Source organism: Archocentrus centrarchus, chromosome 24, assembly GCF_007364275.1.
Source record: "Archocentrus centrarchus isolate MPI-CPG fArcCen1 chromosome 24, fArcCen1, whole genome shotgun sequence".
In the NCBI taxonomy this organism is placed as follows: domain Eukaryota; kingdom Metazoa; phylum Chordata; class Actinopteri; order Cichliformes; family Cichlidae; genus Archocentrus; species Archocentrus centrarchus.
This window is the reverse complement of record NC_044369.1, coordinates 19,207,135-19,234,894: the sequence shown is the minus strand read 5'-3', so window position 1 is coordinate 19,234,894 and position 27,760 is coordinate 19,207,135. Positions and strand designations below refer to the sequence as shown.

Genomic DNA, 27,760 nt, shown 5'->3' with positions numbered 1-27,760 from the left:
TGAACTAAACACACAATTAAACTAATCAAATGTATTAAAAATACATCAATACTACAAAGATAACAACTGTTAAATAAATAAATAAATTTCCCCATTGGCCTGTCACCCACAATCCACAACAAAAACTGATAGCTATTCAATCCCCTCTTCAATTACTTGGTGCCACCTGGAACCTTTAAAAAGCCCTCAGGAAACCTGAGGATTCTTTTAGCTGGAACACTCCTTGGGGTAAAATAAATAAATTTATTATTATGATGATGATGATGATGATGATGATGATGATGATGATTATTACTGTTATTATTATTATTATTATTATTAATGATAATAATAATAATAAAAAGAACAGGTAAGAACCAATCTTTTAATCCAAATTTACTTAAGATAAAATGTTGACTTTATGTTGACTTAACCAAATGTGCCATAGTAATGAAAACATCTGTTCCTAGGCAGACCTTTACCAGTACCGACAGAAACCTACAAAACAAATGAAACATGTCAGACCTTGTCATGTGACCGTATTCTTTTACACAAGTTAAAATGACCTATGTGTATGTTACTGTTACTGACACATAATGAAGACCTTCATTACATAATCCTTTCATTGCTTCCTTTCACTTGCTGATGGATAAACAGTTGTTTCATTATTAGTGAAAAGCATTTGCATTACTTTCTAGTCCACACATACTTCAAAATTCAGCCCATGAACATTTAAAATATATGGAGGCTGCTTTGAATAAATTCAACCCAGTGGCTGGTATTAGCTAGTATTACTCTCAGAGATATGACTAACAGAGGGCCTTCCTCCCTTGCTAGTTGTCTATCTCTTTATTAAATGCTGTTGGTGACATAGATCTGGCATAAGTCACTGTTTGTCAAAAATATTTGCTTTCAGCACAAGTAGGCTAGGTTGAGGCACAGGTCAGTTGTAGTTGAACTTTCACCCACTAAAGTGAGGTTTGTGACCTGTTTTGGACCCTTACTACTTTGCTTAAATCTTTTTTTTCTTTTTCAAATTGACATGTCAGTGTTTAGGAAACTAAACTTGTTGATTTGATTTAGATTGTTGTTTAGGTAACATTTGCTTATGTACTCAGTTGCTTTCGGTTAAGTCAGTGGTTCTCAAATCCAGGCCTCGTGGCCCAGTGTCCTGCAGGTTTTAGGTGTGTCCCTGATCCAACACACCTGAATCAAATGGCTTAATGACCTTCTCAGTAAGCAGTCAAGTTCTCCAGAGTCCTGCTAATGACTTCTATATTTGACTCAGGTGTGTTGAAGCAGAGACACATCTAAAACCTGCAGGACACTGGGCCACGAGGCCTAGATTTGAGAACCACTGGGTTAAGTGATTTGAATGGATGATACACACACTGGCTCACTTGCTCAATCTGAAATAGAATCAGCTGAGAGCCATTTCACCATTCAAAGCAAAGTATTTGTGGAGGTTATATTGTAACATAATGTAAAATTGCATATTATGTATATCATATAACAGGTAATTTGATTCTTTTGATGTTAAACCTGTAATCAGCACACAGAGCTGTCATCATTAAACCACCAATCACCAACAACTTTCTGTGATAAATGGAGAATACAGTACCACACCCTGGGCCTTTTTCATACCTTGTCTCATGTGATTATGCACGTGATCAATAGTGGTGTAGAGGCTAATCTATAGTTTCTTTCGATCTTCTGTAATTTCCATTTAACCTCTTCCTTTGAATGACCAATACAGAGCCGGTTTTACGCGTGTGACAACATTCAGCCGCAGCACGGTAAAACTACCGTGTTGCTCCATCGGCCATCTTTATTCTTCTACATCTTCAAATACAAGAACATTTTATTCTTCATGGGCCTTAACAACAGAATTGCGCCCTCTGTAGTTTAATCACATAAAATACATCTTCTTAACAGATGTTCTCAAATCCAAATGTTACAAATGAAATACATTTCCCTTTAACTTACTTATACAAATATGAAACACAACAGGGAAACTAATATATGACATAAATCAGTTATAAATTTATAAACTCTACAAAATGGTGCTTACATTCCGGCCCCTAATTGTTCTTGCTGAGGCATAACAATTACCAAAATTACATAAGCAACATTTTCAAACTCTTTTGTTACTGTACCAGTACTCTTAACTGTAAACAGCATCATAACACAATGGCTTTAAACAAAAACACATCACTCATCCATTTCCAGTAAAAGACACAATTTGTCCACTGGTCTTTCCAAAACACTGCTTTTTGTCTTAACCAAAACTCTTCTCACATGACCATTTGAATCACAAATTGCCTTTTCAACCTTTCCCATTAACCATGAACCTCTTGGTGCACTATCATCCACTATAAGAACAACATCACCAGGTTTTAGGTTTCTTTTCACATTTAACCATTTCTGTCTCTCTTGTAAAAGTGGTAGATACTCTTTGGTCCAACGTTTCCAAAAAATATCAGACAAGTATTGGACCTGACGCCATCGTCTTTTTGAGTACAAATCCTCCTTTTGAAATAAACCAGGTGGCAACACAGGTTGTTTTTTCATGAGAAGCAAATGATTTGGGGTTAATGCTTCTATATCATTTGGGTCATTAGAAACTCTTGTAATGGGTCTATCATTTATAATAGACTCTACTTCACAAAACAAAGTGTGAAGATGCTCATCATTAAGAGTCTGTTGTCTCAGTAGCTGGGTAAGGATTCTTCTGACAGAACGTATCTGCCTTTCCCAAATCCCACCAAAATGAGATCCAGCTGGTGGATTGAATGTCCATGTAACACCTTTCTGCAAAAGTGACTCAGCAATTTTAATCTCATTCCAACCTTTGATTGCCTCGCGCATTTCCTTTTCAGCACCTACTAGGTTTGTACCATTGTCTGACCTCATAACAGACACTTGACCTCTCCTGGCCACAAACCTTCTGAATGCATTAATACAAGAGTCTGCTTCAAGTGAGTGAGCAACCTCTAGGTGAATCGCTCTTGTGGTGAGGCATGTAAACAAAACACCGTATCTTTTTACATAGCTTCTGCCACATTTAACCTCAAAAGGTCCAAAATAATCTATCCCTACATTTGTGAAAGGGGGTTTGTCGGTTTCAAGTCTGTCTCGTGGCAAGTTTGCCATTCTCTGTTCACCAGGCTTACCTGACAGCTTTTTACACTGTACACATTTTGACAATATTTTCCTGAGAGCTGCATCAGCTTTTGGAATCCAGTATTTTTCTCTCAGTTTAGACAGCACAAAATTTCTGCCACTATGACCTGTTTGTTTATGAATATGTCTGAGAATCAATGTGGACACATAGTGGTCCTGATGAAGTATCACAGGGTGTTTCACATTGGATGGTAGAGCAGCCTTATCTAACCTGCCACCAACCCTTAAAATACCATTGTTCAACACCGGATCTAGTTTCACAATGTGACTAGTCCTTTTAACCTTTTGACCCTTCTGTAGAGTTAAGATCTCATCTTTGTAACTTTGTTTTTGACAAAACTTAACAATCTCCATCTCTGAATTTTCCAATTCTGTGACTGTTAAATAACCATCTTTGTTTGATTTCTGCACTTTCTTAGCCATTTTCTTTTGACATTGAGTATCGCTGGCTGACAAGGATTTGCGTTCACGTGACAGCTCTTGGAGGAGCCGTTTAAATCTCAGCATCCAGGCAAAGGCCTTTTTTAGTCTGTACCAATCTGAGTAGTGACAAATGAGTTGACTGATAGGATCAGTTTGCATGACATCAACATCAACACTCATAACTTTCACTTCTGCATCATCATGAATGTTCAAGGATATTATTGGTGACGCTGGCCAGTGTTTATTGTCCTTTACTAGAAAGTCTGGACCTTGAATCCAGGCTTTGTTTGACAGGAAATCACTTGCTTTCATTCCCTTAGATGCGTAGTCAGCAGGGTTCAACTCAGAGTTTATGTACCTCCACTGACTGACCTTAGAGTGATCTCTGATAAGTGAAACTCGGTTTGCAACAAAAGTCTTAAATCTGACACTGTCATTCGCAATGTATCTCAACACTGTGGTGCTATCAGACCAGAATGTGGATTCCTCAAGTGGCATTCTTAGCTCGTCTCTCATCATTTTGTCAATTTTTACAGCTACAGCCGCCGCTGTTAGCTCTAATCTAGGAATAGTGAGTTGCTTCAAAGGCGATACTCGTGATTTGCCAATCAAAAATGAGCAATGAGCTTCACCTCTTTCATTTGTGACACGAAGGTATGCAACAACACCATACCCTCTCTCACTCGCGTCTGCAAAAAGATGCAGTTGTGCAGATGTTACATTTCCAAATCTAACTGGTTTAAAACACCTGTCCACTGTAAATCCTTGTAGTTTTGTCAAGTCCAACAGCCACTGTTGTGACTTCTTAGCCATGTCAATTGGAATGTCCTCATCCCATGAGAATCTCTTTCCACACAGTTCCTGCAGAATCATTTTGGCTGGGAAAATAACTGGGGACAGAAACCCTAATGGATCATAGATTGAACTCACAAACAACAGAATGCCGCGTCTAGTTTGTGTCATTGGTTTTTCATTGATTTTGATTTTGAACGAGTCTGTTTCAATGCACCAGTTTACTCCTAAGACTCGCTCATCTGGAAGGTTGTCATGACAGAGGTCTAATGCCTTAACTTCAGATGCTCTTTCTGTTTCAGGAATAGAGGCAAGAACAACTCTGCTATTACTATTCCATTTTGTAAGATGAAACCCTCCACTTGCGCATAGTTTTGTTAGCTCCTTCACCATAGCACAGGCCTCATCTTCATTCGACACGGATAAAAGACAATCGTCTACATAAAAGTTATTCTGCACTGCACTAATGGCCATGGGTGACACCTCATCTGAAGCATCCTCTGCTGTTTTCTTTAAAGCAAAGTTGGCACAGCTTGGTGACGATGTTGCACCAAACAAATGCACAGTCATTTTGAACTCCTGTAGTGGTTCATCCAGGTTTCCCTCAGGCCACCAGAGGAATCGAAGCATATCTGTATCCTCGGGCGGGACCGTTACCTGATGATACATCGCCTCAATATCTGACATTAGAGCAATATAGTCATGTCTGAAGCGAGTTAAAACACCAACCAATGTGTTTGTCAAATCAGGACCTTGTAAAAGTTCCTCGTTCAGTGACTTCCCCTGAAACGAGGCAGCACAGTCAAAAACAACGCGGAGCTTTCTTTTCTGTGGATGGTACACGCCATGATGCGGTATGTACCACAGTCTTCCATCATCACGTTCAAGTTGTTCATTTGACACAGGGACAGCATACTTCTTGTCTATTAGTTCAGAAATGAACACTGTGTACTCTTTATGAAAGTCTTTTCTCTTCAGCATTTTTCTTTTGAGGCTTTCTGCTCTCTGCACAACTAACTCACGGTTGTTGGGTAGTTTAACAGACTGATCTTTAAGAGGTAGGCTTATACAATAATGTCCTTCCACCTTTTTAACTGTATCCTTGACAGAGTCCATGAATTTCACATCCTCTCGTGACATTTCATGACGCTCTTCAGAAGCCTTTTCTGGAAAATCGTGGTTAAACTGTTTCACACACAATGTTTCAATCTCAGACATTGATATGCGGTTCACCGAAACACTTTGTTCACTTTCTGAGTCATTTCTTTTCAAAGGACCGTTTATAACCCAACCTAGGATTGTACGGACTGCATATGGACCCTCATCTACGCTGTGAACAATTTCCCAGGGTTCCATTGCCTTGTGAGCGTTTGCTCCTATCAAGAGTCCAACATCTGCATCTATTTCAGTCAGTTCTGCTCTGTGCAGGTGCGGCCACTTAACTAAGTCTGTCTGCATAGGAATGCTCTCTTTTGAAACTGGAATGTCTTTATGTGTGTACGTATCAGGTAAGTCAATATACACATTTTCTGTTACACCACTTACTTCTAAACCTGAAACAATGTAACTTGGCTGCAACCTTTTCTGACCCATAGTGCGGAAAAGGATTTGAATTTTCTTTCCTTCTATGCCAAGCTGTCTCATAAGCTTCTCTGAGCAAAAAGTTGCTTGGCTGCCATTGTCCAAAAATGCATAAGTGTCAGTTATCTTGTTGTTTTTCTTGAGCTTAACATGAACTGGCACAATAGCCAAAACTCGACTGCTATTACCGGCCCCAGTAGCACCACATGTGCCACCTGTGATGGGGACAGGGCTGGGAGCTTCAACATCTGAGCTTCCAGTGTCATCATTTGGTTTGTTATTTACTGCTACATCCTCTGTCGTGTCATAGTGGAGCAAACTAGGATGTCTTTTGAAACAGTAGTCACATAGCAATCGTTTCTTGCAGTCTTTACTCAAGTGCCCTTTGCTCAAGCATGAAAAGCAAAGTCCTTTTAAGGAACTCTACTCTCTCTTTGTGAGGCAGTTTTCTTATTTTCTGACAGTCGGCAAGTGAGGGAATTCTGTCACAATACACACATGGTCTTTGAAAGGCATTAATCGTCTGACGCACAGTGCCTTTGTTTGCATCTAGCAACCTTTCCTTTACTGCAGGTGCCACACTAGTGGCAAACGCACTGCCCTTTGGTCTAAATGTCTTCTCTGGTTTTGAGTATTGCTTGCACTTGTCATCGGTATCTTTAATGTCACCAAATAAAGGATCTGATGCTATCTTAGCTTGTCTGTTCAGGAATTTCACTAAATCTTGAAAACCTAGCTCTTCTTCCAGAGTTTTCTTGGATGTCGAAAGCTGAGACTCTCCACATTTCTCTCATCTTATAGGGTAACTTGGAAACTATTACCCTGAGATTTGTGGGGTTGTCTAATTCCTCCAAGTAGTTAATATCTTGCATGGCATTATTACACCCAGTTAGAAACAGTGAGTAACTATGAAGACCTTTGGTATCATCTGCTTTCAACTGAGGCCAACTTACAGCCTTCTTCAGGTAAGCTGTCGCTATTTTGATGTCATTGCCATAATGATAATGTAAAAGTTTCATTGCCTCATGGTAGCCTTTTTGTGGGCTCATGTGTTGGCAAATTCTGACTAAGTCTCTAGGCTCACCTCTTGTGAACTGTTCAAGGTAGTAGATCTTGTCATTATCATTATCTGTCTTGCTACTGATTGTATGTTCAAAGGCTCTAAGGAATGGTTTGAATTCTAAGGGATCACCACTGAAAATGGGAACATCTCTCTGAGGTAAATTTGTGAGTCTTTGTTGCTTAACCAACATCTCTGTAATACTATTCTGTTTCAGCATTACTTCACACAAATTAACCTTTGTGTCCATTTCAACCCTCTGAGAAGGAGTCTCCTGTGCAACTTGGTACTGAGATCCACTTAAGTGAGTGTTCGACTGTCTGTTGACACCAACTGGGGGCAAACCACTAAATGAGTCTGCACGGCGATAAGTTACACTTCTCTTTTCGTTGTCCTCATACTCACATTCCTCCAGTACCTTTATCTTTGCAGTAGAAGCAGCAATTTGAGTTTCAATTTCCAGCTGCTCCTTCCTTGCCTTTAACTGCAGCTCTTCATCCATCATAAAATTGCTGAAATGCTCCTTTTTGGGCTGATACCAATATGTCTGATCAGCCTCTTTCTCTTCCTCTGACAGTAGTTGTAGAACATTCTCATTTGTTTGAACAAAGTCACTTATGAGTTTTGAAAACTCATTTAAATGTTCATCAACAATATCTACAGCGTCATCATTTTTCATCATAGCACTTATTTTATTCAGTTTCGCTGTCACCTGAGAAAGCTTTGCTCTTCTTGAACCGATTTGTCTCTGTAAAAGGTCCTCCAGGCCCTTTTCCGTGTATTTCGGCGCCCTCTTTTGGCCGTTTTCAGTACCGCAGACATTTTCTTGCTCTCTGGTTTCTTGTGACTCGTCATCCGCCATCTTGACTTGTTTTCTTTTCATTCATCAACAAGAGATCGAATAAAGTAGTCCATGACACAAAGCATGCTTTGCTTTCCAAATAAGTGCCATCTAGTGAAGACTACAACATCCTTGTTGTCTTGTATTTTTCTCTTGGCTCATTTAGGCAAGTTACCAGTTCGTAGCTTGTGATTCCATGACGATCAGTTGTTGTGGTTACGTCGCTGGGCTCGGTCTCGGCTCGTTCTTGCTGAGCGCGGTAGTTTTACTTAATGTAGAGGCTAATCTATAGTTTCTTTCGATCTTCTGTAATTTCCATTTAACCTCTTCCTTTGAATGACCAATACAGAGCCGGTTTTACGCGTGTGACAACATTCAGCCGCAGCACGGTAAAACTACCGTGTTGCTCCATCGGCCATCTTTATTCTTCTACATCTTCAAATACAAGAACATTTTATTCTTCATGGGCCTTAACAACAGAATTGCGCCCTCTGTAGTTTAATCACATAAAATACATCTTCTTAACAGATGTTCTCAAATCCAAATGTTACAAATGAAATACATTTCCCTTTAACTTACTTATACAAATATGAAACACAAAAGGAAACTAATATATGACATAAATCAGTTATAAATTTATAAACTCTACAAAATGGTGCTTACAAGTGGTCAACCACCACCTCCAAAACAGACCCCCCCCCCCCCCTCCCACCCACTAGGGTTTAAAAACCTGGGATCCTCCACTTTTTAGTTTAAGAACTGAAGAAGCCTCTTGGATGAGATGTGAAATGTCTTCAAAAAATTTAAAATCCAGTCACTTTTTTTTTTCAACGTCTTGAGACCACACCTTGTGTATCAACATGAGAGAGATCGTTTGACTAAAAATACAGTTTCCAGTATTGAAAGGGCAAAAATAATTTCCCAAAGAGCTTTCATCATTGAGATGCTGCTTCTGCAGTGATATCTGTTGACTTTGAGCAAATTTGTGAAATTTTGAGCTTCTGTCTTAACTGTTGAGCACTTTTTTGGCACATAGTGGACACATGATTAGAAGTAAAGGTGTACAGGAGTGGATTCAAAGCACTTTGGAAAAATCTTAGTCCTCCAACAATATTTCTGTTGTCTTCACAAAACTTCAGTAGTTCTTTAGAGAAACAGCTGCCACCTCCAGAACATTTATGGCATAATATGGCATCCACAGGATGAACAAGGTCACAGTTATACTGGTAATCAGTCTGGTGGTGTGTGGATTGTTGAAAAGGGCTGCCTGGTTCAATTTTCTGTAGAGTCGGATGTATGCAAAAATAATGACAGAAAATATCACAAATCCTACCAGGGACCCTGTCAACACCACAGCCACCCTAGTAAATATGGACCCAAACACAGGACACAAAGACTAGAGACAGTTTAACAGTTTATTTACAGAAAACTCAAATTACTGGCCTTCTCAACTGATAAGTAAACAGGTATTTTCCTTACATGTTGTTTGATTTAGCAAAGTGTGGCGGCGGGGTGTGATTTGGGGCATGGCTGCAGGGCAGAGGTGGGACAGTGGGTTCAGAGAGGGGCATCAGGGGGTACGGGCAGCGCATAGCTGATAGCGTGTTCTGTCTTTTTGCACAGTAGCTGGCACGTGGACAGGAGAGACGGAAAATGAGCTGAGCTGAGGTGGATGCCTGCCAAGAAACAAAGTCAATGCAAAGTGTGAAAAGAAAAAGCACAATAAAAGGTCTGTTGACAAACATCCCCAGTGTTGGCGCGTGTGTTCCGGGACTATCCAAAGGCTTCCGTACCACACAAAGATCTTGTGAGGTTTTGCATCAGGAAGGTTGCCCTTCTTGATGCACCTCTTCCATTGATCCAGGCTTTGGACTGGCACTAGGAGGATCTGACCATCCTGAAGCTGAGTTTGTGTCGCATCCCAGAATTGAACTGGGGACCTTTTCATTTTTCTTTTTTAAACCACACACACACACACACACACACACACACACACACACACACACACACACACACACACACACACACACACACACACACACACACACACACAAAAACTGTGATCTTTAAATCTAACCATCCAAACCAAACTGTGACAGAAATACACAAGAAACCATTTTTGAGGGGCTTTACACACACTGATCTGAGACCAGTTTGCCTCTTCAGTGAGAGTCTGTCAGGTATTTAAAGTTTGCTACACTTGTCCCTGATTTTGGATCTGTATTCTGGCCAGCCATTCTTTAGGTGAGTTAGAGATGTTGGTTTTAGGAATACTGGGTCTATATAACATATGTATGCATTTTTTAAATTTTTATTTTGTTTGTGTGTATACCACAAACACATTTCTTCATGTATATGTTGCTGTTAAATAATTTTTAAAAAATGCTTATAGAAACCAGAGCAGACATGAGTGATGAGCCATGAGGGTCACTGGAATCAATGGATTCATTTTTTATTGCATCTCATTTGGACTCACATGCAGGTGGGGTTGAGGGAGGGAGGATGATGCCATCCAAGTAACAAAAAAAACAAAAAAAGAAAAAAAAAGAAAGGAATCCTTCATGTTTCATGTTCATCCACATTCTTCTTGTTTTTGTGTGTCATTTTTATTTTTCTTCAACACTTTGTTAATGCCACAATGGATTAAGATACAGTCACTTTTTTTTGGAAATAATACACAGAACATCCAGTGTATACTTGCGTGCTTTACAGTGAGCTCCTTATATTTCAGTAGCAGCACATAAACAAATGCTGCTCTATCACAAATCACCCAAAAAGCACTGAGGCCCCCTTTCAAGTCACAAACACAAATGCTTCCTCATTTCTTTGAGTTCCAACCTAACCTTAACTAATCGTATGCAGAGACAAAAACAAGGAATGGGACTTTTTCAGAGTGCCTCCCAGATTCACCTGTGTTGCACGCTATGATGCAGTACCACTCCACACCAGCAAAGGGCGACACATCACACACTCTGAGCAACATTTCCATTCAGCACTGCCTTTGTTCCAGCTTCAGAGGTATGTACAAACAAAGTGGGAAACTTTTTAGTCCACTTGCCTTTTTTCCAACTATATAATTTAATGTAACTAAAAATATATGATACATTTTATCACTCAAAATAAAGAAAATATGTATAATCTGTCATTTAAAATAGTCTAAAATGCATATGTCAATTTTTGCATGTTTCATACAATCCCTAAAAAAAACGATAGTGAAAATGAAACCAAACACTACTTGATGTGTTCAGTGATAAGACCAGATTTGCAGTGCAAGTGGTGTTTAAGTGCATTTTGATAAGGAGCTGTTCTCCCAAAAACTTGAAGTAGACAGGTGGGATGGATGGCCATCTGATATATAGGTACAACCAAGTCTTTAATGACAGTAAACAGTATTAGTCTGAACAACAGGGATAGAGGAGCGGGAGTTGGCCAGTGAAGTTACACCGAACACGGTCCACATTAAACAACACAGTCCTCGTCTGGGAGATGCGCAAAGAAACCAACATATATCCACCATTCCAAGTCAGCTGATACGCCAAAATCCAGAATGAATCTAAATACACATTTACTGATTTTTTTTTGTTAATTTTTCTGTAGTATATTAAGTAAATGTTAACACTGAATTACACGCACACCCACACACACTTAAACAGAATTGGTTTTCTGTATCTAGGGTTCACATTCACAGTTGTGCTACAACATTACATAAGGAGGGCAGGCTGTCTTCAGGGGTCGCGGCTGATAGGAGGTCAGAGGACAAAGAGTTGATGGCTGGTTGGCTGAAGGGCGGGGGTGGGGGTGGGGGGAGTGCAGACATCCACATCCACAGAGCTCCAGACACAATGACAAAATCTACAGAGGAGAGAGAGAAAAAGAAACCTTTACTGAAACTTGCTGTCAGTGGAACAATTCTGACTAAATAAATAAATAATTACTGTACTGTGCAAAAGTCTCGAGCCACCTCTCCTTTCTTTATATTTTGCAAGGAAATGGGAAATAGATGCAGCAATGTATTGAAACAAGTGCAAACAGACATAAAATTACAGTAAATAAGACAAGAACAAAATTTATTCAATTCTAACAGACTTCAAAGTCAATATTTGGTATGACCACCTTTTTTCTTCAACACAGCCTGAACTCTCTCAGGCAGCGTCTTGTCATTTCTCTCAGTAGTCTTCAGGAATAGTTCTCCAGGCCTTTTGAAGGACATTCAAAGCTCTTCTTTGGATGTTGGCTGCCTTTTGTTGATAAACATGATGCCACGCTGCTTCAATAATATTAAGGTCTGTAGAAACAACACTGGTTCATCCTTTGAGTTAGGTGCCTTTATTATGCTTCAACGATTCATAGGTCAGTGTTAAGTGGCTTAACAAAGAAAAAACATTCCTCTGAAAATGGTCAGGTATAAGTACTGGACTGAAAATTAGTGAAAAGACAGACAATGTCCAAAGAAAACCTTCAGAAAGCCTGGAGAACTATTGCTCAAGACCACTTTAAAACATTTTTTAAAAATTCTGGCTCCTCTGAAGCAAAATATAAAGAAATGAGATGTGGCACACGAGTTTTGCACAATACTAAATGTGCACTGTAAAATGCTAACAGGAAAGGAAGAAAATTCTAGATATCAAGAACTGACCTTTGTGGTTAGTAGTTACATTAAAAGCAGAATTTGATTGCTTCTTTAAAATCATGTTTGAATGTCCAACTGTTTAAATGTCCAACTTTCAAAACTGCACATCAGTTGCTCTTTAAAGCTAAAGCACTCGTTTCTAATCTTCGTGTCTGTACTTCATTTAAAACCCATTTAATGCTGGTTTCCTAAAACAGCGAAGAACATCTCAAAAATAGTTACAGTTGATGCAGACTACACACTTATGTGTCCAGGTGCACAGAGACAGAGTGCAATGTGCCATAGCCTGGTTGGAAAACCACACCCACTGCAGGGGAATAAAGTTGGCTTGACAATATCCAAACACGCCCTGAAACACTAATAAAAAAAAGCCTAAAGCTGGCTGAAAGAATAAAATCTGACTATGTCAAAGTTTTAGCTTTCTGTTGGAATGGTAATGGTAAACTTGTGTTGGCAGACACTTGCAAACATAATCATGTTGCGCTACCATAACACCAGTTTCACATTGTCAAAATGGTTAACCATAACCTAACCATTAGGTTAGAGACATCTAATGGTCTAAAACTGGCACTGCAACTTCATATGGGTCAAATTTCAGAGGGGCATATCTTGTTCACATAATATTTGTCAGTGTTGTAACTGAGCTGTAAGAGCCTGGAGTTTCCCAGATTAGGACCAAATGTGGGATCCCAGAGTTTCCCCTTATTCTTCCTGCTGATAATGTCTCACGTCTGGTTTCTTTACCTTGTCAGAACTGTTGCAGATCCCACCTCACAGCAGCTTTCATGCATTTATTTATTTATTTTGACAAGGAGGCACTTTCATGCTATAAAGCCTTAAAAAGCCCTCTAAACACTGTCTGTCTGTTTATGAAAAAAAAAAAAAGAAAACAACCAGTCATTGCCCCTTAAGTTTATCTTCAGGTCTGGGAACCACTGTTCAAATTTAAGACCCTTTAATCCTGTAAGCTGGCCATGACTGCAGGATAAAATGTAACTCTTGTGGTCACTGTTTCAGACAACAGAGGATTCTGCTCCTTAAGCTTTGCCATTTCATGAGGAATGAAAATGTTAGCTAGACATTAGCTGCCTGTTTTAAGTGTACAACAAGCAAGTCTACTTCTTAATCAGAGTAGCTGATGACAGTAGTACTTTAGATTGCTGTTATGCTGCAACTCCAGTTGTTCTATAGAGAAAAACTGTCAGTAACCATAATGAGAGGAATCTGCGATCTCAGCATAGTATCAGTAAAGCTGTGTACCTTGGGGGGTTATGCATCAGTCAGTCTACATGAAGTCCTTAATATTGAGGTCATCCAGAGCATTCCTTGGTGGTGGAGGCTTCCTGGGGCTCTGAGCCATTCCGGGAGACATCTGCAGCACATCTTATATTAGCGCTCACATTCTTTTTTGAGAGTCATTGTAACCTTTATATATGTGTGTGTGTGTGTGTGTGTGTGTGTGTGTGTGTGTGTGTGTGTGTGTGCAAATAATACTATTCTCCAATGTAGAAAAAGAGAAAAAGTGTGTTACCGGTGCTCCTGGGGTCACTCCAGTGGCCGGGAAGCCCGGTCTCGCCATTGGCATCATGGGAGCTCCAGCAACTGGTGCTCCAGCCTGATGGAAGGGAAAAGAGTCAATAAAACTAGATGTCTGTTATTTCATGAGTGTGTGAGGGCCACCCAAAGGAGCCGATTGTCCATTAATATCCAGTAATGTCCAGACAGGACATTATTGGAATGGACTGGAGGTCTTACCATGGTGAAGTTAGGGTGAATCCCCATAAAAGGAGTGACACCCATGGGTATGGTCTAAAGGTGTGGAGGAGAGGGGATGGAGAGGAGGAGGTGGGATGTTACTATACTACATTTAAGATGAAAATATGGCAAAATTAACACAGAGGGGGAAAAAGTTACAGAACATACAAATGATTTTAATAATGATGAAGACAGACACACCGAATGTTGGACAAGACAAGCTGACACACAGGAAACGAGGACACGCCACAACAAAACCCCTAACTTCACCTTTAGTTTTTATTCCCTATTTGCACATGCACAAAGGTTCAGAGAGCAAGGAAGCTTGTTTCACATAGCCTTCAGATGGAAGCGTCAAATAATCTGAAATATCCAGGTTCACCTCAGCTCAATCAGGCTTCAGAGAAAACTCAAAAATAATAGAATAATAAGCTGTCTCCAAGCAACAGCTTCTTAATTCAGTGCTATTGCTCCCCACTTTATCACTCTCCAGTAAATCCCAGAAGACACACTTTAGACTCAGTGAAATTTTTTTTGTCTTGTTTCCTACAGAAGCTGGAACCTGGAGAGCTGGGCCATATGGAAAAGAAAAAGAAAAAAAACTCCAAAATATAAGCATTGCCTATCAGTTTTTCCTTTTGATTTTCCATATGAGAGATGGAGGCACTGCTTGTGATGCTGCTAGAGGTTTGCCCTCTCTATCGCTGGCATGCGGCTCCACTCCATGCTATAAGACACAGACAACATTTACCATGGGAGCACCCCAACTTGGGGGAGCTACCTGAGGGGCCGCTGTAGTTCCCATTGTGAGATCTTGAGAAAGAGAGAGAGAGAGAGAGAGAGAGGGAGAGAGAGAAAGGTACTGCAAAAAATCTGTTGCACCTTTTGCATTGCTGTGAGAGCTTAAAATTTACTGCAGTGATTTCTAATTTACAAGACAGACAATTAAAGCAGATGTTTGATATTTTTGTAGAAAAGCTTCTAGAAATCTAAAATTCTACTTACTACTTGCCATGTTAGCCATAGAGGTGTCAACATCCCCAGCCTGAGGGGTCACAGTGGGCTTCAATACATCCCCTAAGCCATCAAATACTACGCAGGGAGGAGGCGCAGCAAGGAAGGGAGAGGATGGACAGGGGAGGGAGATATTAGCATCCTTCAGTACAAGTGATCCTCACACTCTACTACAACTCAGGAGGAGGCCTCCTTACTACTTGAGATTTCCATGACAACCAAAAGATGTCTCCATGACAACTGAGAAAAGAGAGCATTAAAATGTAACCTACTGAGGAAGAGCTGGTTAATGTAAGAGGCAACATATGGTATCGCCACAGAAAATTTGAAATGCTAGTGAATTTGAATCATGTGAAATAGAATGACTATAGGGACAGATATTAACCTGAATTTGTTCCCACACAACATCAAGCACTGTGTTAATAATATGCCATTCATATAGTTTTCCATGAGACTGTAACTGCTGCAGAAACTGGGATGAGGGCAAAAGCACTGCAGCTATAATGAAGCTGGGTTAAATGCTAAAGAAGCACTAAATAATTGCTACTTCACACACTTTTCGTAACCATCAAGCATCTGGTGTTTGAGGAGACAGTGCAGCTGAGCTTGCCTTGCACCATCGCAATGCAGTGCACTGTGGGAAATTAGCGTGGTAAAGAGCAAGGGGACTCACCCAATCAAATGGCAGGAAGCAAGAAATGAGCCAGCCCAAGAGCCAGATGGAGAAAGAGACCAAGGAAAAGAGAAAGAGAGGAAAGTGAAAAAAAAAAAAAAGCACAGATGCCAGAGAGAGAGGGGGGGGGGGTTCAATGTGGTTTCAAAGGAGTGTTTTTTGTTTTTTTTTTAAAGGAGGTTACTGCATGAATGATAGAAAGGAAGGAAAAGAGAAAGAGTTAAGCCTTAAAGCAGAAGTATTGCAGACCATTAGTTATATAATATGAGACCAGTGGCACAGGAGAAGATGACCAAGAACCACATGATCAGTAGTGAAAAATGGGGAAGATTGGAAGAATTCCCCAACAATATAGGTTGTAATAAGCAAATGGGGGCGATACAATGATGGTGTTAGCATGACCATATATGGGGACTTATTGAAACTGAAGTAAAACCAAGCCAGCAGCAACATACATCAATGCTTTTTGTGACGCAAACATGACGTGTAGCTCAGGGTTAACAAATCAAATTAAAAGGGCAGCCACTGACAGCAAACTATTTCATTAACCATTACCAAAGTTAATAAAAACAGTAACTGATAAAGCCACTGACACAAAACAGCTAGTATGACAAGCAAACGTGTAAAGATTAAGAAAGTGTTAGTAAAATATACTAAAGTGGTATTATGATATTAGCAGGACAACAACAAGGCATCATGCACGTAATAACAAGATGAACAGCTGCAGTCATGGATGAATTATTAGGTTAGGCCCTCATAACTTAGTCATACAGTCAAAACCCCAAGTGATTCTGCAACACCATATATGGGGATTCACCCCAGCCAGGGAAGTGCTCCAGGGCCCAAAAGGCAGGAGGGGCCCTATCAACTGTTTCACTGTATGTTTAAGTCTAGTCGTACCTTGTCAATGAAACCTAACTTTATTTATGCAGTATATAAATAAAGTTCCTTATGCATTGAATTTCAGCTGCAAATATTTACTTAATCATTTTACACTCCACTGATCAAAAATCGGTGCAACTATCAAAACTGTTTTGATAGTTGTGGGCATGCTGGGAAATATATTGTTTGTACTTCCCGATCTTGATCGCTGTCATTTGAGGAAAATCCATGTGAACCCATTGATGTCAACTATGCAACAATTTGTTTTTTGGTAAATGCCTTATAGAGTAGATTGTCAGTGCAGTGACATTATAAATTATGTTTAGATAGCAAAGCAACAACATGGTGTTCAAAGGAGGAAGGACAGAAGAGAGCAGGATGGGTGAGAAGTTTGCATTTTTGTAAAGGTTTGAAACATTGTTACCACTTAGGCTACATGTTAAAAATATGCACTCATTCTGTGCTTTTTTGGTACGGCAACTCTGTCCAGTCAGTGTGTGATGACCTGTGGTTAGTGGGCTTCTTTCTTTTGTTGCATACTTATGCCATTACAGTTTCCTGTATGTTACTTTAGCAAGGCTGAATCTGTTTTGGGCTTGTAGTAGCAGGCAAATTGGCGAAAGGTCGGGACCCGAACCCGCGCCACCCACACCGCAACGTGGCATGTGTATGTGGTTGCCGGCTTCACCACTAAGCTACCCAGGTGCCCAGGAAGATTGTGTGAGTTTAATAATGTTCCCATTACCCCAGCGTCTGACTGTAGTTGTTGTCCATGGCGCTGATCAAAAGCTGGAATAATGCAACTGATTATTGCTATATAATTTCTGCATGTGCTCAGTCTGAATCTCTGTGTGTGTGTGTGTGTGTGTGTGTGTGTGTGTGTGTGTGTGTGTGTGTGTGTGTGTGTGTGTGTGTGTGTGTGTGTGTGTGTGTGTGTGTGTGTGTGTGAGTGAGTGAGTGAGTGAGAGAGAAAGAGAGAGAGAGAGGGAGAGAGAGAGAGAGAGCATATTTAGTATATTTACTTATTTGTTTTGTTATAGCATGGTGGTGAGGGCCCAAAAAACTGTCTCCCCTAGCCGTCACAAAGCTGTTACACATGTGAACTTCAGTATTTATTTCACACTGGCAGTGAAGAGAGATTGTCTGGCCCCTATCATAGCAGATTCACAATATGCATTAATTATAGCACATAAAATATTACAGAAAACCATCAAAGAAAGTGGATTAGATGTATGATCTTTAAATGATTTTAGATGCTTTACTCAAGTTCCTGTAATTTAATGGGATCTTCCAGGAGCCGGTGAGAGCTGTACATCTCTAACATGCAAGAAAGAATAAACAAAAAATCAACTTTTTATTGAATTTAGTTGGCATGTGCTCAGTCTAAAAACAATACCATCGGTCTGTTTCTATTTTTAACTCAGTAATGTCTGCTATGAAATCCATCCATGACCACAGTACATTCAGTGAACGGGAAATATTTTATATCAGCATGATGATATAACCTCCACTGATCACATTCAGGTTGGCACTTCCACATCTGAGGATTTACCTGACATCAGTTCAGCACTGGAGGCAGCAGGAGCAGCAGCAGCAGCAGCTGGGGCATCTCCTCCTATGGACTCTGGCAGGTCAACCAAAAGAATGAGCAAAGTCCACCGTGCCACAGCAGGTCACAGTAGGTTGAGCCATTTCCATCGCAGCATTAAGGCAAAGAAGGGGAATAATCAGCCTTCAGCTTCACACTATTAATGTCAGACAAAATGTTTAGAGTTAGAAAAGAGAACTGAAAGCATGAACACATTTTTTTCAGCAAGTGAATATGAAAACATAGGTTTTTAACAGTACACACACACACACACACACACACACACACACACACACATACTTCTTAAATGGCTTTTCCACATGTAATGGTCACATATATCCATAAGAATTTTAGTTGGTAAATTTGTATTCATAATCCTGTTTTTCTAGTGGATACATATGGGCAAATATAACTGTGCTGAAATACTGTAGCGACTTCAGGCTTAAAGAAAAAAAATCCTGGGCCAAAGTGATTATTAGCAGATGACAGATAAAAACCCTAGTAGCTATGATTATAAAGGAAAACCCTGATGGTTTCAAAAATCACTTGTTTCATTTTATGTTCTTCAGTTCCTCAGTGTGAACAAGAGAGGTAGAGTGAGGGCAGGCAGTCATGTGTTACCCACCACCAAACAGATTCATGATGGCTCCTGTGTCAATTTTGGATGGGGGTGCTGAAGAGAGGATGGGGGCAGAGGAGCTGAACACATCCGCTGGAGGAGGCAAGGTAGAGATGATGTTTTTAGACCCCAAACACACACAGATACACACAACGTGTGAGCGGGCGCACACACACATACTCACACACACACGCAGAAACTATTCATTATACTGCACAATGCGCTTCTATTAAGTTCAATTTCAGTGCACGCAGTACATGCTGGAATAAGAAAAGAGGTAAGAGTCATTCAGTAAACGCTTCAGACAGCTCAGCGGCTTTCAGCTGACCCATAACAGAGCAATCTCATTTCCTTCTTTTCTCTCCTGGTCAAAGCCCAAGGACAAAGCTGAAAAATGCACACAGCAAGACAGGATATGAGAGTAAGAGCACACGCAAGATGGCAGACTGAATGCAAAAGGGTACCTGCTGAAAACAAGTCAGCACTGGGAGCGGGGTCTGTTTTGGAGAAGCTCGTGTCTGGTATGGAGTCAAAGATATCTACAAATACATGCGCACCCAAGACAGGAATATTAAAAAGCTCAAACTTTTTCAAGTGGAGAGGCAAAGCTGAAACATGTGCACATTTTCCCTGATAAAAACAACAAAAAAAGAGAGGATGGCAAGCAGCTTCAAACCACAGAGTCAAGAATGTGTCAGCGTGATCAGTATGATGCGGACCACACATATCTGTAACGTTTACCGCCGAAAAGGTCAGTCGCAGGGCTGGAGGTGTTGCCGGCAATGGGAGCTGAAATGGTTGCAGTGGTGGTGATGGTGCTGGATGAGGAGGTGAAGAGCGGTGAAGGGGAATGGGAAGGGGAGGACTGGGGCACCCCAGAGCTAAAACAGGCATCCAGCGAACTAGCCGGGTTATTGCTCTCCGCTGACATCATGCCAAAAAGGTCTAGACCTGAAGACGCTGTGTTGGTGCTACCATCTGAAGGAGCAAAGGGGTCTTTTGGGAAGAAATAGGGTTGGGGGGTGGGAAAGAAGTGTAACACATTGAGAGAAGGGGCATGTTAGACAATGACTTTGATTAAAAAAAAAAAAAAAAAACAGAGACAAGATGTACAGCACTGAGTCACTTTTAGACATGTCCAGTCCCTCACAGAGGGCTGATCCTAATATCACTGCGTCAGTGTGTCTTTATACAAAAAGACAGTGACAACTGAGAGACTGAGAGACAGACTGACACTGAAGAACTGCGGCAAGCCCTCCAAGATGTTTGGAGTGGTGTTCCTCTGAGAACAAAGAAAAAGTGCAAGCACAACAAATACTGATTTGTGTGTGGAGGTGGGGGGGCTGTTTGCTGCCCTTCAAATGAGGTCAATTGGCAAGCAGATGCTACTCATGGCATAATTTTTGAACATTATTGCACAATACTGTATGTTTTATGTAATGGTGAGGAAAATGCTGCAATAACCACAAAAAGGAGGTCAGAGAAATGAAAAACATCAGACAGGAATGACAGGAAGAGAAAATGTGCAGAGCTCCCACATAGTCCTGCTGTCAGTCGTAACAGTTACGACTATAAATAGCATCTGTGATGGGAAAAAAAATGACAAACAACTGGAGCGAATATTAAATGCTTTCACAGTCTATATCATTGGGAACAAATCACCACTGAACTGCAAATATAAGCAGCCAGTCTTCTCCATAACAGAAAGTGTAAAGTTTTCTTTTGATGCCAAAAGACACCAGTAACAAGATTTCCCTTCCACACACAGGCAGTACTGATGAATGAATCTGTCCTGCCTGCACAAAGACATGAGTTTACACCCTCATCAAAATCTGAGACCAATAATAAATGAACCCTTACGCACCCACAAGCACAGACACCTACATGTCCTTCCGTAAAGTTATAAGAAATTTTTTTCTTTCACCGTCATAACAATAATAACTAGCAGCAGAAAAAAATGCAAAAATACGACAATTAAAACCTCCCCTAATATATTCCATTAAAGTCCTGCATTTTAAGTGCTGCTAAGGGAAAAAAATTCAGGGACGCTCACTTTCTTGTAATGATTTGGAGAACATGGTTGAATGAAGCTGTTGTCAGCACTAGTTAGTTTACAAGTAGTTGTACAAGGAGAAACAAACTGCCTGTAAATCTCCTCGGATAACGTCTGGTAGTTCCATGCAAGATAAAAAGTTAAGTGAGAGAAAGTGCAGTGTTCTTGTATTGCAGACCTTTTCTTTTTTGTGACATCTGTGCGCTCTCGTGTATGCCACTGGATGAAACACATGCACACGCTCTCACACACACAGACAGATTTTCAGTCACCCACCAGTTCCAGCGTTGGGGGCTGGGGTGGATGTAGCGGCAGCCCCGCCTTCAGCTGCTCCTGCAGAAGCCTCAGCAGCAGGAGCAGGAGTTGCAAAGGCTTCTGAAGTTCATGAAAAACCCCAGGAGAGGACGGAAACACAGAGAGAGACAGATGACGAAATAAGGATAAAAAGAGAGAGAGAGAGTCAGGAAACTAAAGGAAAAGAGACTGTTAGGAAAAAGAATAGGATTAAAGCATCTGAGCTGAAAAAATGAATCAGCACTTTTTCAGCTTTAAGAAAGGGCAGCTTACAGAACTGTTATGTGACATCAATGACTGACAGGTGAATGAGCAAATGGGAATACAGACAGGAGGCACTACAGCAAGGATTAATCTACTGCACAAAGAGCCGAATAAGCCAGGAATCTACAAGTGTTACAGCTGCCATCTGTAGCTGTAGACACGTGACAGGGTTTGATAGAATTGCTTTTCACAGAGAGCAAAGAAAAGCATTACGGCCTATCAAACAGGACGCATGAGTGCAGCAGTGCATGTGTATATACAAGCCAAAAGTGAGCATGTGGTGAGTATGTGGAGTGTTTCTGCAGGAATATTGAGTTTAAATGTGATTGTACATTGTGTAAGGATTAAACAGAATGTGATTTAATGTGACTGCTTTATTTAATAAAAGCAATCACATGAAACTGTGTAACATTAATGAATTGTTAAAAACTCATCACTAAAATATTTCGTAATCACTCGTACTATTATTATCCCAAAATTAACTATTTCATTCATTCATTCAATATCAAGATATTTTTCACATTTTATAGTTATCAGTAAATTTCATAACAACACTTTCCATGACACTAAAGCATAGTTACTGGCCCCACCTTTCATCACTCCTTGTACTCAAGTAAATTTCTTCCAAGAAGGAGCAGCTCTAAAATGATGAATACATTTCACACATCTCTCAAAATTTGATGCATTCCATTAGTCGTGTTTTGCATTAAATTTTCTACCACTTACACTTTGCTGCAGTTCTACCGCTACAAGGGTAGACCCAGACACAGGCAATCTTGTTATAACACATGCTGTTGCTCTCTGTAACACATTATATGTGACAGAGGATGGGAAAATCCAGATAAAGGTACAGAACTACATTAGAATCCTGGCTGTGCACAAAAACAGCCAAGCAATAAAGTGATCAAGAACAACCGCCATGCAACATCTCACAAAACTATGACCAAGAATATAGTTTATTAAACAGTTATTGATGCATAATTAAACAATGCACTATTTTGCCCCAAATCTTCATTTAGCAAATCTCTCTGCGATGAGGGGGAAACCTCATCACAGCCACACATGCCTGGGGATACAACCTGGCCAGTCCGCCAGTGAGATTTACCCCGTTGGTAATGCTGGCGACTTTTCCATCTTTAGCCTGTTGTGGGAAATCTGTCTGGACTGTGATCGATTGACAGTTTTGTGTATTTTATTATTAATATTACTGCTTTTGCTACTATCATTAGTATTATTATTATTTCATCATTTCAACTGCCGTAACAAAAGAATTTCACCAAATATGGGATTAAAAAAGTATTTTGTATCAAATTATATCTTAACATATAGTATTGTGAAAAAAATATGTATCAGCAGTCTCACAGAATTCAATGGGTATTCTATTTTATTCCATTCTTATGGGAAGTCAACAGGAAGCTATAGCAGATTTTATTTGCAGATGTGCCCACCAAAAACTGGCCACTGCTTAAACTGATCACCTTAAACAACTTTAAGGTGAAGACATATTACAATCATCACCTTGCAGTTAGACCCTTCATGCTCACCCAACAAGTGTTTCTGTCACTAATGTGCATGCTCTATGGGCTCAAAGCAAGAGGCAGCCTCCATACACCTTCGAATACCTGTTGAGTTTCTCCACAAACTACATTTTTAATAACCCTGCTGAATTACAGCAATGCTAAATTACAGATTAATCCTGTTAACCAAGCTAGCATGGCAGCAGGTTAGCTGATAGTTTCCTCAGCTCTGCCCTCGCACCTCATTACAGTCACATGTGGGTTCAAGAAAACCAACATGGCAAACATCACAATGCTAAACTCCATTTTCAAAAATCTAGTCCACAAACCATCTGTTATATACAGCCTGCATGGTTCATCCAAATATATGACGTATAATCTCATAATACAATTCCCTGTATCACACAGGCTTTTCAATTTAATGCTGAGTAATAACAATGTCAGCTGAAATCATGATTAGGGTCTAAGCAGGCAGCACGTGCCAACATGTTTGCAGTTATTAAAGCAATAAATTAGAATAAAGAAGGCAAAAATCTGAAAGTTTGCTTATAGTGGCAGGGAGCTTTTTACTGTCATGAAATGTGACATTAGGAAATTACAACGAAAAAGTAATTTGCTGTAATAAATATTTAGTAACACTGTTAAGTTATTAAATATATTTTTACACAGTTTATATAATTAATCTGTTAGATATAATACTAAATAATTTGGGGCTATCATTTTAAGGAACTTGATGGTGATGTGCATCAATCCAGTGCAACCTGACGGCTTTCGATGATACAACTTTGCTTGCAGTGTACAGACAATAACTGCCATAATCCAGCAAAGTTCTGTCTACATACTTCATGTGTTTGAGCATGCAGTCATCTGTGTTATCATATCGTGTGATGGGTTTTACAGTTGAGCTTCCCAGAGTGATTCCTTCGTAGAGAATTTTCTGGAAGCCCACTGACCTCCCAACAGATCCACATTGGCGGCGCCAGGGGAAGTGGCAGCTGCTGTGCTAGTGGGAGGAGCTAGAGAGACTCCAGGTTCTGCTGCTGCAGGAGTGGGCGATGCCGCTGCAAGGGAGGGGGTGGGCTCGGCTGCGAGGGTGGGTTCAGATAGCAAGGAATCGCCCATTTCTTCACATACCAGTGGGGGTGTTTAAAATCCCCAAAGAAAGGCGGCAAAATAAACCACAAAAGAGGAACCAAAATGACCAGTGGAGTCACCGTTGTAACAGTGAAGGAAAAAATAAAACAAGCCAAAAAGAAAGACCAATCCAAATCAAGCCCAATAAAGATAATTTAGAATTGACCAATAAACAAATAATCCACATTTTAAACAAATTAAAAGTCGCAAAATGATCCAGCGTTGTCCAGTCATAACAAAGAAATAAAAAAACAAGCAACCAAAAATAGCCCCCATTATAAACCAAAAACAGACAATGGAGTATGTGGAGGGAGGGGAGGGAGAAGGCAGAGAGAAACAAAGAGAGTACTCAGACTAAAGAGAACAGCTTGAGGAGACAAACAGGGAAGTAACCATGTGACATTGCTGCAATATTGTCTCACATTTATTCAAATTAAAAAAAAAAAAAAACTGTCTCAAAGTTACCTCAATTTCATGTTAGAGAAGGAAAATAAGTGAGATCAAGGTAACCTGGAGAAGGTTTGAATACGCTAGTCTGGAACAGAGCCTAGAGGTGAAGTAAAGAGAGGAGTGGCACTCACCTGATCCAAGAAGATCTATAGAGGCAGAAAACAAAGGAATGGGGAAAAGATATGTGTTATTCTGGAGATTTGATTTGATTCTCTAGTTAACTCCAATGCAAATAGACTTTTCCACATTCACAAAAATGAATAGATTACTTGCCATTCACTATAATAATGATGACGCATGATGAAAAGCATGTAAATGATTTCAGATGAGCCAGCAACTGTTCCAAAGGAAGGAGGGCACTTACCTCCCCAAGATGTGGGGGCAGCTGATGGTGCTGAAGGACCAGAGGAAGCCAGTGGATCCAGGTCTAGCAAAGAACTGGAGGATGGAAATGTTTTAACCACAAGTTCAAATCACAGGACCGAGTGAAATGAATGAAAACAGAAAACAACTAAATGGGGCAACAAGACACCAAAAAATTTCCTCATGATTGTTATAATTCATCCTATAGGCATTATGGATTTACTGGTGCAAATTTCTGAAGCTGTATATTTTAAGCAAAACCGAAAATGTTAGAAGATCACCCAGGTGTTATACATCTGTATTATATTTTACAGTTATTCAACAAATCCTGGGGATTTTTGAAAAGTTATAGCGGGAGAGAATTTTCCAGAAACGGGAACCTACTCTTCAGCTGGTTCAGAAGCGGCTGAAGCAGCAGCGCCGCCAGCACCGTCCCCGGGAGGAGGCTGCAGTGTGGGAACAGCATTTGAAGATTTGGCTGGGGTTGATGTTGGAGACACATTGTTTGTTGGAGACCCCTGGAAAGCAGACAGACAAGCCCTTTTCAGTGGTCATTCTCAATGTAAAAGGCTAAAGGAAAAAGAAGACGACTTTAAATAGGCACCTTACCTTTGTTGGAGACCTGAAAGTGGAAGAACAAGAGGAAACGTCAGTGATGTGCTTAAAACAGACAACTCCGCATGACGCAAGCTAAATTTTATGGGTCATTTTAAAATCAACATAGGGGATTCAAACAAATATGTAAGATAGACTGTATCATATGTGATCATATGAAGAGTTCATTTCCAAAGTATCATACTTTAAGCCTGTTAAATCACCCTGATTTTGCTGGCTAATATTTTTTTTGAGAAAAAAATCAATTTCACTCGGGAATAAAACCCTTCATATAGTGATTCACATTGCATGTTAGCATATGACAGTACGCATGTGGTGACCTACTGTTGACCAAAACATGTGTCTCCCAGAGATCGCACATGTAATCACACCCACACACACATTTCCACATGTGAACCATGTTGGTTGAGCATGTTACAGAATTCACATGTGAATAATGTGTACATTTATTACCTGGGGTGGGGTGGGGCAAGAGGTGCGACAGTAAATGCATCTAAACAGTTAATAAACTGCAAACGAAACATAACACATATGCTCACCCTTCACTGGCGTTTCCAAATCAATGTAAAGGAGAGTAAAAGAGAGGAGGGGTTAAAGGAAATTGTAGAAATACAAAACCTGCTTAGACCTGTTTCTACCAACATTTCTCTTGCTTGCTCATGAAACTCGTGAAAATAAAAGTGGGAGAAATAAGGAGTTATCCCAAAGAAATGAAGTTACAAAGAAATGCAACTAAACACTGTCTTACCCCTTCTTTCCACCTTTTGTATCCTCCAAACCATTCATGTGGGTTTCCAGAGATTCTAGGATACTGCTGGGAGCCTGAGAAAAAAATCAAACTGGAATCACCACTCCACACAAATCTTAAATAATCTCTTCAGGTACATTACGGCCAGTGTTTAATCACCAGAAACCGGAGCGAGAGTTTTAGAAAATCCCACTGCAATAGCCGCATGCATGGGCAAACACACACACACAAAAGTGATTTGTGAGTCTTGTGTGACTTGTTTGTCAAAATAAATTAAGGTCAACATGCCAACACTTCATCCTGCAAAACAGGCACTCAGCCAGGGGAACCCCTTTGTTTCTGTGGTTACCGGTTCCTCGAGAGGTTTAAAGGGACAGTCCTCATCATCTGAGTCTGCTAGATCCACCACTACCCCTGGGTGGAGACACTGGGTGGGGAGATGGTGGTGGGTGAGACATGGGCTTCTGTGTATGCATGTGTGTGTGAGAGGGGATGGATGGTATTTATATGTATTGTATATTCTTGGTTCCAACCCTTGAAAAGGGGAAAAAATGTGAGAGCAACTTACATAGTTGATGTCAGGAATGTCGTTTTTGTCAACTCCAACTGTCTGTCAAAGGGAAAAAAACAATATAACTACAATGCACAGACTCAGATATGACAGTCATTATGTCAGTCAAGCGAAAGAGGACAGCTGAGGCCTACCTCAGCCAGCTTCATGAATTCTCCAATCTTTGTCACCCTGGTCAGAAAACGCTTGTAGATCTCCAAGGCCTCCTTGCATTCACTCTTCTTCATTTTGAAGAATTTCTCTACGCGCAAAAATAAGAGGTTTGCTGACTGACAAACACCTTCTCCATCTTTTGTTATCACCAAGAACAAACTGCAGTCGATTCACTGTTAGTGGACTACTGACCTAATAGGTTGATGATCCCATCATTGTAGGATGCAAACAGTTTGACCAAATCCTTGAAGAGAAGCATAAATGCAGCATTGATGATCCCATTGTTCAGCTCCTTGGGATGAACCTAGGAGGAAACAGGACAGAGATAAGCAAGACGGTCCAAGGTTCTAATCATCCAAAATAAGGAAGTGTTCAAATCAAACCAAAGACCCACATCGAACTCCAGGAGCGTGTCAATCTGTGTCTGCAGAACAGGCATGCCTTTCAGCAGCTTCTCAGTGGTCATGGTTCTCATCACTCCGTCAGCACTGAGGAAATACAACAGAGAGGGTGTTTTACATAAGAGCTGCTGGATGAGCTGAAGGATGTTCTGCACACTAAGTGACAGCAGGTAAAAA

At 40.4% G+C, this 27,760-nt stretch overlaps 1 protein-coding gene across 15 annotated transcripts in view; it reads right to left on the bottom strand.

Annotated features, from left to right (window-relative positions):
- Positions 1–10,295: 10,295 nt before the first annotated feature.
- Positions 10,296–27,760, bottom strand: part of LOC115773927 (clathrin coat assembly protein AP180) — a 34,776-nt gene continuing 17,311 nt past the window's right edge. Inside the window, exons 6-24 of one of the 15 annotated variants that reach the window (XM_030720863.1) lie at positions 27,577–27,670; positions 27,375–27,486; positions 27,164–27,270; positions 27,027–27,068; positions 26,459–26,532; positions 26,250–26,255; positions 25,705–25,717; positions 25,480–25,613; positions 25,097–25,170; positions 24,864–24,878; positions 24,102–24,272; positions 21,350–21,448; positions 19,027–19,113; positions 18,366–18,437; positions 15,250–15,336; positions 14,996–15,057; positions 14,021–14,104; positions 13,750–13,861; positions 10,296–11,711 (exon numbers count right to left, since the gene is read on the bottom strand). In XM_030720863.1, the coding sequence (XP_030576723.1) occupies positions 13,775–13,861; positions 14,021–14,104; positions 14,996–15,057; positions 15,250–15,336; positions 18,366–18,437; positions 19,027–19,113; positions 21,350–21,448; positions 24,102–24,272; positions 24,864–24,878; positions 25,097–25,170; positions 25,480–25,613; positions 25,705–25,717; positions 26,250–26,255; positions 26,459–26,532; positions 27,027–27,068; positions 27,164–27,270; positions 27,375–27,486; positions 27,577–27,670 (1,420 nt within the window). In that variant the 3' untranslated portion in view covers positions 10,296–11,711; positions 13,750–13,774. Of the gene's footprint in view, positions 11,712–13,749; positions 13,862–14,020; positions 14,105–14,995; positions 15,058–15,249; positions 15,337–16,046; positions 17,661–18,365; positions 18,438–19,026; positions 19,114–21,349; positions 21,449–24,101; positions 24,273–24,863; positions 24,879–25,096; positions 25,171–25,479; positions 25,614–25,704; positions 25,718–26,249; positions 26,256–26,458; positions 26,533–27,026; positions 27,069–27,163; positions 27,271–27,374; positions 27,487–27,576; positions 27,671–27,760 lie in introns of those variants that run through there. The other 14 variants (XM_030720865.1, XM_030720864.1, XM_030720866.1 and 11 more) reach the window with 14 other exon arrangements.